The sequence below is a fragment of the Propithecus coquereli genome, unplaced genomic scaffold (assembly GCF_000956105.1).
Source record: "Propithecus coquereli isolate 6110/MARCELLA unplaced genomic scaffold, Pcoq_1.0 Scaffold1, whole genome shotgun sequence".
Lineage (NCBI taxonomy): Eukaryota > Metazoa > Chordata > Mammalia > Primates > Indriidae > Propithecus > Propithecus coquereli.
This window is the reverse complement of record NW_012133857.1, coordinates 14,027,715-14,040,243: the sequence shown is the minus strand read 5'-3', so window position 1 is coordinate 14,040,243 and position 12,529 is coordinate 14,027,715. Positions and strand designations below refer to the sequence as shown.

The window sequence follows — 12,529 nt, the reverse complement described above, 5'->3', positions numbered from 1 at the left end:
AACCTAAACATATGTACACCCATAATTTGCTGAAATTAAAAAAAAAAAAAAAAAAGACTTAAGGGTGCTCCTAACTCTGTGTAGACACAATAAAATACTTTACTGTGGCTAAAGCAGCTGCCCTGTCCTTTTCCACTTAATAAACCTGAAAGGAAAAGAGATCCTAAAAGTTACTACAACCTTTCTATCACCAAGAAGATCCATTGTGCCCTCTCTTTCCTCCTCATGGCTACCTGCTAAGGAATTGATACAACTTCACAGTGAAAAGTGTGCTGTCCTTTTTGGAAAACTTGCCAAGAGCCATCCTCAAATCCACCATGACACCCTTTACAGGTCACTTACATGCAAACAAATAATATAACCAAGTAGGAAATGAAGAACTCTTTATTTTCATATTCTTTAGCAGCAGAACTTTTTTTTTAAAGGTCATGATTTTGAAAGTGAAAGGAAGAGATGGGATTATGAGTGGCAAGATATATTGAATCAAGAGTAATAAACAAGTTTCTAGCCTGGTGTGGTGGCTCATGCATGTAATTCCAGCACTTTGGGAGGGTGAGGCCGGAGGATCACTTGAGGCCAGGTGCTCTAGACCAGCCTGGGCAGCACAGTGAGATCCTGTCTCTACAAAAAATAAAAAAATTAGCTGGGTATGGTACACCTGTAGTCCCAGCTAGTTGGGAGGCTGAGGCAAGAGGATTGCTTGAGCCCAGGAGTTTGAGGTTGCAGTGAGCTATGATCATGCCACTGAACTCCAGCCTGGGTGACAGAGCAAGGTTCTGTCTCAAAAAACAGAAAACAAAAAACAAACAAAGTGCCCGTCAATCCATGAGTGGATTATCAAAATTTGGTATATGTTCACAATGGAATATTACTCAATCATAAGAAATGACAGTGATCTAGCACCTCTTACACTTTCCTGGATTAAACTTAAGCCCATATCCAAAGTGGAGCACCACAAGAGCAGCAGAACGGGACCCATTTGTACTCACCATCAAATTGGTATTAACTAATCAACACATAAATGCACATATCAGAACAACATCTATTGGATGCTAGGGAAGGGGGAGGGCGGTGGGAGGAGGGGGGAAGAGGGAGGAGGGGAGGGGTATTTGTATACACAAGGAGTGCAATGCGCACTACCCGAAGGATGGACATATTTGAAACACGGACTTCGGTGGGGGGGGGGGGAACCAAGGGCAACACACGTAACCTAAACATATGTACACCCATAATTTGCTGAAATAAAAAACAAAACAACAACAAAAAAACAAACAAAAAAACGTTTTCTGGGCTGGGCGTGATGGCTTACATCTGTAATCTGAGCACTTTGGGAGGCTGAGGCAGGAGGATCACTTGAGGCCACGAGTTTAAGACCAGCCTGGGCAACATAGCAAGACCCCATCTCTACAAAAAGTAAAAAAGTTAGCTGGATTTAGTGGTACATGCCTGTAGTCCCAGCTACTCAGGAGGCTGAGGCAGGAGGACAGTTTGAGCTCAGGAGTTAGAGGCTGTAGTGAGTTATAATTGCATTCTTGCACTCTAGCATGGGTGACAGAGCAAGACCCTGTCTCAAAAAAAAAAAAAAAAAATTTCCTGGTCCACAGCTAATGATACTAGAATGAGAAGTGTCAGGCCAGGAGTATATATTCCATGAATAAGGATAAAAACAAGATTGGATGGAGATTGGATGGAGACTTACTAGTTTGGTCAAGGGCACTTGTAAACTGAAATTTGATGAAGAAGGAAAAATGGCTCGATAAAAATTTTGAATTTAGAAAACAAGTTTGAAATAGCAAGAACAAGTATGAAAGCACCTCAAGAAAGTGCTTTCGAGAGTTCCCCAAACGGAACTCTTCCTTTTCCCCACCCAAACCTGACCTTCTCCAGAATTCTGTATCTCCATAAATGGCCCTGCCATCAACCTAGCTGATCTAGCCAGACTCCCTTGGAACCAGCCTCAGTTCTCCCTTTCTGTCACCTTCAACATACAATCTAACATTTGAAAGCCCCTGCTATAGTCACATCTGTTACCTTTTGGTTCCTTGAAAACTCAAGCCCCTTCAATTTGATGATGCTTGAGAAAACAATGTTACACCTGTTACCATGTGGACAAGAACAAAAACACAGGTCCAGTACTTAGTGCAGATGATGTGATATTAAAAGAGAGGAATAAAGCAAAACTACTTTGCTTTTCTTTACAGCAGAAGCAGTAGCCATGAAAAGAAGTTACCAGACAGTGGACTTAACTCACAATGAGGACAATCCTCTCTCAACTGGAGCTATCCAGCAATGCAAAGGGCTTCTTTGTCAGGGAACTTGTGCAAGCAGGGGTGCTGACAATATTCGTGACCATGGAAGACCCCAGGTTCATCTTAAGGCCACGGTTTTAAGATTATCTTCTTTTCAACATATCCATTCAGCTCTTTTTACTTAAACCAATTCCAAAAAGCAATGCCTAGTAACTACCAAAGAAGGGAATAGTATTGGAAGATCTTAATTCTAATCAACCTTGCCACCAACATTGGCTTAGAAGGTGTTATAACACGTTAGCCAGTGGAAGAAAGGACTGACACTACTGGTAAAAATCAGGCAGGGAAGGATGGCTAGCAGCCATGTGCACATCATCCGTGCCTCCTGCTTTAAGATAAAATTATCAGGAATAAAGGTTTCCTGGGGAAAAATCAAGGTGAGGAAGGAGGAATTTTGTGGATAAAGGCAGTAATTCCTGAAAGCAGGCCAGTGTACTTGTATGTCTACACTTGTCCTGCATACTATACCACTGAGATTACTCACAAACAATTGCATGCATGGACCCTTTATGTACAGAGAGCTCCAATACATTACCCGCATGGCTTCTTGAATGTGGTCCTGCCGAATTAGTTCTGCTGAGCAGTCCATATACCACTTCAAACAGCGGATGAGCTCCCTGAAAAACAGAACAGTTCCAAAAACTCCACTTTAATCCAAAAGCAATGTAGCCTAAAATTTTTGTAGCCCTGAATTAGTCAAATAGGAAATAACAATCTGCTGATAAGCTAGCATGGAACGATGGATCCATTACAGCTGTGGAATATTCAGATCATCTGAGACTAGACAACAAAGGCGTTGCTACATTTTAATCAGCAATTACAATCACTTTTCCCCACTCTGCACAACATACATTTGTTCTATGATTACAAGAAAGTTTTCTCAAAGACTTGAACTGAATGTATATTTTTGTTCCACCCGAGTGGGATGGTTTTACTGGGACAAAAGGTCTGCACATTTATATGACAATAGACTACAAAGGTCAAGAGTACAGGCCATGATCACATCTGAGGCCTATCAGTATCTGGCTGTGTATCCTCCAGCAAGTTATTTAATCCTTTTGTTCCTCATTCTCTTCATTTAAAATGTGGAGGAGATAATAGTATGTCGCAAAATTATTGTGACTACTAATAGGATGACATACATAAAGCACATAGCACAGTCAGCTCTCCAGAGTGACATCAAAGTACCAGAGTTCTAGTGACTCCATAGCCTTGCTACCACTGAGTTTTATTTATGTTTTCAATAATTGTGCTAATTCCATAGAAAAAATAGTGGTTTCTTACTGCTTTAGTAGTCCTAGAAAACCTGTTTTTCTCATATTTGCTTACTAGTTATAGTATCTCTTTTATGGACTTTTATTTTCTTTGACATTTATATGTGGATGCTACTTTAGCTATTTACATGTTTCTTGTGGAAAAAAGTAAAACATTTTTAGTAGCTTTACCATTATTTCTTAGAAACAAAATTATGGAAAATTTGTAATAAACTATGGCTTAAAATGTCAGCTGAAAGCCCACAGCTAGGCTAGAGTGCCGTGGCATCAGCCTAGCTCACAGAATGTTCAAACTCCTGGGCTCAAGTGATTCTCCTGCCTCAGCTGCCTGAGTAGCTGGGACTACAGGTGTGTGCCACCACACCTGGCTAATTTTTCTATTTTTAGTAGAAACGGGGTCTCGCTCTTGCTCAGGCTGGTCTCAAACTCCTGAGCTCAAGCGATCCTCCCACCTTGGCATCTCAGAGTGCTAGGATTACAGGAGTGAGCCACCAGGTTTGGCAAAGCTTTTCCTCTAAGATCAGAAACAAGATAAGAATGCTTCCTTTTACCACTTTTGTACAACACAGTACAGGAAGTTGTAGCCAGAGAAATTAGTCAAGAAAAATAAATAAAGGGCATTCAAATTGGAAAAGAAGAGGTAAAATTATGTATTCAGATGACATAATCATATATGTAGAAAACACTAAAGATTCCACAAAAAGCTGTTAGAACTAATAAATAAATTCAGCAAAGTTGTAGAACACAAAATCAACAAAACAAAAAAATAAGTTACATGTTTATACACTAAATATGAACAATATGAAAAGGAAATTAAGAAAACAATTACACTCAGCAGAAATATTACAGGCCAGAAGAGAATGGGATGGCATTTTAAAGTGCTGAAAGAAAAAAAAAACTGTCAGCCAAGAATTTTATATTCTACCAGAATAAGCTTCATAAATGAAGGAGAAATAAAGTCTTTCCCAGACAAGCAAATGCTGAGAGAATTTGTCACCACTAGACTGGCCCTATGGGAAATGATCAAAGATATTTTAAACATGGAAACAAAAGGACAGTATACACCATCATGAAAACACACACACAAAAATAAAACTCACAGCTTTTATAAAACAACAATACAAAGTAGGAAGAGAAAGGAATTAAATGGCAATATGACAGAAGTTAAGCAAATCACAAAGAAAAAAAGAGAAAAACAAAGAATTTATAAAACAACTAGAAATCAACTAACAATATGACAAGAACAAAAGCTTCACATATCAATATTAACTGTGAATGTAAATGGACTAAATTCTGTACTTAAAAGAGGCAGAGCAGCAAAATGGATCTAAAAACATAATCCAATTATATGCCACTTACAAGAAACTCACCTTACCCATAAAGACACATAGACTGAAAGTAAAGGGGTAGAAAAAAGTATTCCACACAAATGGAAACCAAAAGTGAGCAGGAATAGCTATACTTATATCAGATAAAACAGACTTTAAATCAAAACCAGCAAAATAATAATATAATGATAAGGGGATCAATTCAGCAAAATGATATAACGATGCTAAATATATATGCACCCAACATCAGAGCACCCAGATTCACAAAACAATATTACTAGACCTAAAGGGATGGACAGCAACATAATAGTAGAAGACTTCAATATCCCATTCACAGAACTAGACAGACCATCAAGACAAAAAAATCAACAAAGAAACATTGGATTTAAATTGGACTTTAAACTAAATGGACTTAACAGATATTTACAGAACATTCCACCCAACAACTACAGAATATACATTCTTTTCACCAGCACATGGAACATTCTCCCAGATAGACCATGTTATAGGCCACAAAATAAGCCTTAATGAAGTCTAAAAAACTGAAATCATATCAAGTATCTTCTAAGACCACAGTGGAATAAAGGCAGAAATCAAAATAAAGAGGTACTTCAGAAACTATACAAATGTGGAAATTAAACAATATGATCCTGAATGATGACTGGGTCAATGAAGAAATAAAGAAGGAAATTAAAATATTTTTGAAAAAAATGAAAATGAAAAAACAACGTAACAAAACCTCTGGGATACAGTAAAAGCAGTGGTAAGAGGAAAGTTTATGGCATTAAATGCCTGTATCAAAAAAGCAGACAGAGCTACAAGTAGAACTGCCATTTGATCCAGCAATCCCACTACTGGGCATCTACTCAAAAGAATAAAAGACATTCTATAAAAAAGACATCTGGACTAGAATGTTTATAGCAGACCAAGTCACAATTGCAAAGGTGTGGAAACAACCCAAGTGCCCATCAATACATGAGTGGATTAAGAAAATGTGGTATATGTATACCATGGAGTTCTACTCAGCCACAAAAAACAATGGTGATCTAGCACCTCTTGTATTATCCAGGATAGAACTGGAGCCCATTATACTAAGTGAAATATCGCAAGAATGGAAAAGCAAGCACCACAAGTACTCACCATCAAATTGGTATTAACTGATCAACACTTAAGTGCACATATAGTAATAACATTCATCAGGTGTCCAGCAGATGGGAGTGGGGAGAAGGGGATGGGTATGTACACACCTAATGGGTGCAATGCGCACCGTCTGGGGGATGGACATGCTTGAAGCTCTGACTTGGGTGGGGCAAAGGCAATATATGTAACCGAAACATCTGTAACCCCGTAATATGCTGAAATAAAAATAATTTTTAAAAAAGCAGAAAGATTACAGATTAACATCTTAACATTGCACTTTGAGGAATGAGAAAAACTAGAACAAACCAAACCCAGAATTAGCAGAAGAAAAGAAATAACAAAGAGCAGAGCAGAACTAAACGAAACACAAAAGAGACCAAAAACGAACAAAAAACCAAAAAAATGAAGGATCAACAAAACAAAGAGTTGGTTCTTTGAAAAGATAAAGAAAATTGGTAAAGCACTGGCTAGACTAACCAAGAAAAAAAGAGGAAGGATCCAAATAAACACAATCAGAAATGAAAAAGGAGATATTACAGCTGATACCACAGAAATACAAAAGATCACCAGAGGCTATTATGAATACTCATACACCCACAGATTAGAAAGTCTAGAGGAAATGGATGAATTCCTGAAAACATAACCTCCCGAGATAGAACCATGAAGAAGTAGAACTCCTGAATAGACCAGTAACAAGGAGCAAGATTAAATAAGTAATGAAAAATCTCCCAACAAATAAAAGTCCAGGACCAGGTGGATTCACAGCTGAATCCTACTAGTCATACAAAAAAGAGCTGGTGCCAATCTTACCTAAACTGTTCTAAGAGACTGAGAAGGAGGCAATCCTCTTTAACTAATTCTACAAAGCCAGTATGACACTAATACCAAAGCCAGGAAAGGATGCAACAAACAAAACTATAGATCAATATCTCTGTTGTACAAAGATGCAAAAACCATCAACAAAATACTAGCAAATCAAATCCAATAGCACATCAAAAGGATAACTCACCACAATCAAGTGAGTTTCATCTCAGGGATGCAAGGATGGTTCAATATGTGCAAATCAATAAATTTGATTTACCACATAAACAGAATTAAAAACAAAAACCATATGATCATGTTAATAGATGCAGGAAAAGCATTCGATAAAATACAGCATCCCTTTGAGATTAAAAACCCTCAAAAAACTTGGCATAGAAGGAACATACCTCGAAACAATAGAAGCATATATGACAAACCCATAGCCAATATCACAATGAATGGGGAAAAGTTGAAATCATTCCCCCTGAGAACTGGACCAAGACAAGGTTGCCCACTTTCACCACTTCTATTCAACATAGTGCTCCAAGTCCTTGCCAGAGCAATCAGGCAAGAGAAGGAAATAAAGGGCATCCAAATTGGAAAAGAGGATGTCAAATTACCTCTGTTGGCTGACGACATAAACTTACATTTAAAAAAACCTAAGAACGCCTCCAAAGACTCCTAGATTTGATAAATGAATTCAGTAAAGTCTCAGGTTATAAAATTAATGTACAAAAATCAATAGCATTTCTATACACTGACAATGACTAAGATGAGACCCCAGTCAAGAACTCAATCCCATTTACAAGAGCTGCATATAAATACATACACACACACACACACACACACACACACACATATAAATTGTTATATATATCAGAAGAAATTAAGCAAGGAGGTGAAAGATCTCTACAAGGAAAATTACAAAATACTGATGAAAGAAATCATAGATGACATAAGCAAATGGAAAAACATCCCATGCTCATGGATTGGAAGAAACAATATCATTAAAACAACCACACTGCCAGAAGCGATCTACAGATTCAATGCAATTCCTATCAAAATACCAACATCATTATTCACAGAATTAGAAAAAACAATTCTAAAATTCATATGGATCCAAAAAGGAGCCCGAATAGCCAAAATAATCCTAAGTAAAAAGAACAAAACTGGAGGCATCACATTACCTGATGTCAAATTATACTACAAGGCTATAGCAACCAAAACAGTATGGTATTTGCATAAAAGTAGACACATAGATCAAGAGAACAGAATAGAGCACCCAGATATAAAACCATATCCCTACAACCAACTGATCTTCAACAAAGCAGACAAAAACATACACTGGGGAAAGGACACATTATTCAATAAATGGTGCTGGGAAAATCGGATAGCAACATGCAGAACAATGAAACTGCATCCCTATCTCTCACCGTATACAAAAATTAACTCAAGATGGATTAAAGATTTAAATGTAAGACCTGAAACAATAAAAATCCTAGAAGAAAACCTAGCAAAAACTCTTCTGGACTTTGGCCTAGGCAATGAATTTATGACTGAGACCCCATGAGCAAAAGCAATAAAAACAAAAATAGACAAATGGGGCTTAATTAAACTAAAAAGCTTCTGCACAGCCAAAGAAATAATCAAAAGAGTAAATAGACAACCTAAAGAATGGGAGAAATATTTGCAGACTATGTGTCTGACAAAGGACCAATATCCAGAACCTACAAGGAACTCAAACAACCCAGCAAGAAAAAAGCAAACAAAAGTGTATAAATGACATGAACAGACATTTTTCAAAAGAAGATATACAAATGGCCAAGAAACATGAAAAAATGCTCAACATCACTAATCATCAATGTCATGCAAATTAAAACCACAATGAGATACCAACTTACTCCAATTAGAATGATCATTATTAAAAAGTCAAAAAACAATAGATGTTGCTATGGATGTGGTGACAACACAACACTTATACACTGTTAGTGGAAATGTAAATTAGTACAACCTCTATGGAGATTTCTCAAAGAACTGAAAGTAGATCCTGCAATCCTACTACTGGGTATCTACCCAGAAGAAAAGATATGATTATATCAAAAAGATACCTGCACTCATACGTTCATCACAGCACAATTCACAATTGCAAAGATATGGAACCAACTTAAGAGCACATCGACTGATGAGTGGATAAAGAAAACACACACATACACACACACACCCCCCATGGAGTACTACTCAGTGATAACAAAGAATGAAATAATGGCTTTGCTGAAACTTACATGGAACTGGAGGCCATTATCCTAAGTGAAGTAACTTAGGAACAGAAAAATAAATGTCACATGTTCTCACTTATAAGTAGAAGCTAAACTATGGCTACACAAGGGCACACACAGTGGTATAATGGACATTGGAGAGTCACAAGAGGGAGGGTGGGAGAGGGTGAGGGATGAAAAATTACCTATGGGATACAATGTACCCTACTCAGGAGACGGGTACACCAAAAGCCCAGACTCTACAACTATACAATATACACATGTAATGGAATTCAACTTGTGCCTCCTAAATCTATTAAAATAAAAAGAAATGAAAAAAGAAAACAATTACATTTACAATAGCATCAAAAAGAATAAAATACTTAGGAATAAACTTAACTAATGAAGCAAAAGACTTGTATACAATGTTGCTGAAAGAACACACCAATCAATGGAAAGATACTTAATGTTCATGGATTAGAAGACAACATTGTTAAGATGTTAATAATACCAAAAGTGACCTACAGATTCAATATAATCCCTATCAAAATTCCAACAGTATTTTTTGCAGAAATAGAAAAATCCATGCTAAGATTCATACGGAATATCAAGGGATCTGGGATAGCAAATACCATCTTGGAAAACAAGGACCAAGTTGAAGTTTGAAATCAAGTTCCTGATTTCAAAACTTAGTACAAAGCTACAGTAATTCAAATAATAGTGTATTAGCATGACAGACATATTTGATAATTAAATAAAACAGCCCAGAAATAAAGCCTCACAAATATGGTCAAATGATTTTTGACAACAGTGCTGAGACCATTCAATGGGGAAAAGACAATCTTTAATATATGGTACTGGAAAAACTGGATATGCACATGCAAAAAGAAGGAAGTTGGATACTTATCTTACACAATATACAAAAATTAAATGAACCAAAAATCTAACTGTAACAGTTAAAACTATAAAACTCTTAAAAGAAAACATAGAAGAAAAGCTTCATGACATTGGATTTGATAATGATTTCTTGGATATGACACCAAAAGCACAGGAAACAAAAAAATAGATAAGGTGGACTAAATCAGAATTAAAACCTGCATCAAAGGACAGAATCAACATAGTGAAAAGGCAAACCAGGGATGGGAAAAATATTTACAAATCATATAACTGATAAGTGGTTAATCTTCAGAATATATAAAGAACTCCTATAACTCCACAACAACAAAAACAAACAACCTGATTAAAAAATGGGTGAAGGATTTGAATAGACATTTCTCCAAAGAAGATATACAAATGGCCAATAAGCACATGAACATTATTCAGCCTTAAAGGGAAGAAAATTCTGACACATGCTACAACATGGATGAACCTTGCAGACATTATCTAACTGAAACAAGTTATTCACAAAAGGACAAATATTGTATGATTCCACTTACACGAGGTACCTGGAATAGACAGAGAAATTCACAGAAAGTATAATGGTAGTGACAGGGGTTGGGGGAGGGGAGAAGGGAGAATTATTGTTAAGGGTCACAGAGCTTCAATTTTGCAATATGAAAAGAGTTCTGGGGATGGATGTAGTCCTGGTGATGGCTGCACAACAATGTGAATGTACTTAATGCCATTGAACCATACACTCAGAAAATGGTTAAGATGGTAAATTTCATGTTATGAGTATTTTATCACAATTTAAAAAATAAATAGGTTTAAGAAATTAGCTGAACAAACAGTGGTTGCAGATGAATGAACTTTTGAAAAGCCTATCTTTCTTCTCAAACACAAGTCCTAATGATGATATCAAATGCAACTTACTTGTATGCCAGAGCTCCAGCAAAGTGCTTCTGGATATATGTGTCCATCACGGGTCGGAAATGAAAATACTTGATGTCTCGGAGCAGGTTGATGATGAATACCTGGGAGAGACGGAGTGTAGGCCACCAGGGTTCACTGGAAACCTCAGATCTATCCCTGACAGGAAACAGACTCTTGCTTCTTCAAGGAATGGCAAACTGTCAGTGTTTTCTATAGTGATCCCCATGGGTAGTGAATATAAGATTTCCACTGTGTGCCTGTGTTTCTGTCTTTTCTCTTCTTAACACGCTAGCCTTCTAATCCAGACCTGGAGCTCATCAGTCTGTGCCAGTATTACTGTGAGTCTTTCCCTTCACAATAATGCTGGGTGGTACAATATAGACTGCAGAAAGGCAAAACAATACCTGTGTAGATGGCATGAAATATCCCCAAAATCTTGGAGAAGAGAGGAAAAGAACACTGTCTTCTGAGCCAAATCAGCCTATGAAAGGTTGTGCCCTTCAGAAAAAGGGCCAGTGGACAGGGAAGCAAGGAAGAAGAGCCAGAGGCGGAAACTATGCAAGTGCCCATTCCAATTCTCACTTCTGCTCCTTGTCTATCATGTAGACTGGAGTATCTGAATCCCCTTGAATATATGGATATCCTTCTCTCCTGTGGAACTGGATATATTAAACAAAATGCACTAAACATTCAAATCACTGGCCAATTTCATTAACCTTCTAAGATTCTGGTTCTGAAACAACTGCATAGAGGGACAGAGTCTCCAGAGACCTCTGGAACTGCACATGTCTCTAGAGACTAGCATGAGTAAGTATCTACTTTTCCCAGTGGTTATATCCTACTTTGTAAGTGAAAAAATGGGCCATCTGGTTTCCTCTATTAGTCTGCGTTTCTTACTCATGGAGGTCATTATTTTAGGGGCCAGGCAACCATGAAATAGTGAGAAGAGTGAAGATCTAGAACTGCAAAGCTGTGGTCTAGACCTGACCATGTTGATTCTTTCAAATTTGATCTTGGAGGGATCTGCCTGTTAGGTTGGTCTTCCTTGGATGATACTCCTCAGTCCTTCAGGAGTATTACTCCTCACTCCTTCTACTGGAAACATCTACACCTGTGCTGATTCCCTCTAACAAACTGTTTCCCTTACATTTTTTGAAATATGTGACAGGAATAATTAATAAAAAGTCAAGAAGTTGACTTACCAGAGACTGAAAAACCAACAGGCCATATTTCTCTGTATTATCATCCAGAATCACAAAGAGTGTATCCAAGATGTCCTGAAGAAACTGAAACAAAGTGGAAAAAGCAGAGGGCTCAGGTCTCAGGACCTTGCACACATGGTCAAACTTCCATCCACCAATGAACTTAGCTCACAATAAACAAAGTGAAAGATTTCCTGGGATCTTAAAACACCACTTCAAAATCATCTAGTACCTTGCCTCCACCTACCTAAGTGATAGCTAGGTGGACTTGAGGTGTTTGCTTATAGCCCAAAGGGCCCTGACAGAAACCTAGAGAGGATCTTCTTGTTGGCTAAGTGCTAAGCCTTTTCCTTAGAAAGAAATTGCAATTGCCTGAAAAACAAAGGACATTCATGCAGAATAGAAATT

General features: G+C 37.5%; 1 protein-coding gene across 1 annotated transcript in view; it reads right to left on the bottom strand.

Moving 5' to 3' along the window:
• Window positions 1–12,529, bottom strand: part of DOCK3 (dedicator of cytokinesis 3) — a 681,302-nt gene that overhangs the window by 96,578 nt on the left and 572,195 nt on the right. Inside the window, exons 20-22 of the mRNA XM_012639462.1 lie at window positions 12,122–12,205; window positions 10,920–11,020; window positions 2,845–2,926 (exon numbers count right to left, since the gene is read on the bottom strand). Of these exons, the coding sequence (XP_012494916.1) occupies window positions 2,845–2,926; window positions 10,920–11,020; window positions 12,122–12,205 (267 nt within the window). The remainder of the gene's footprint in view (window positions 1–2,844; window positions 2,927–10,919; window positions 11,021–12,121; window positions 12,206–12,529) is intronic.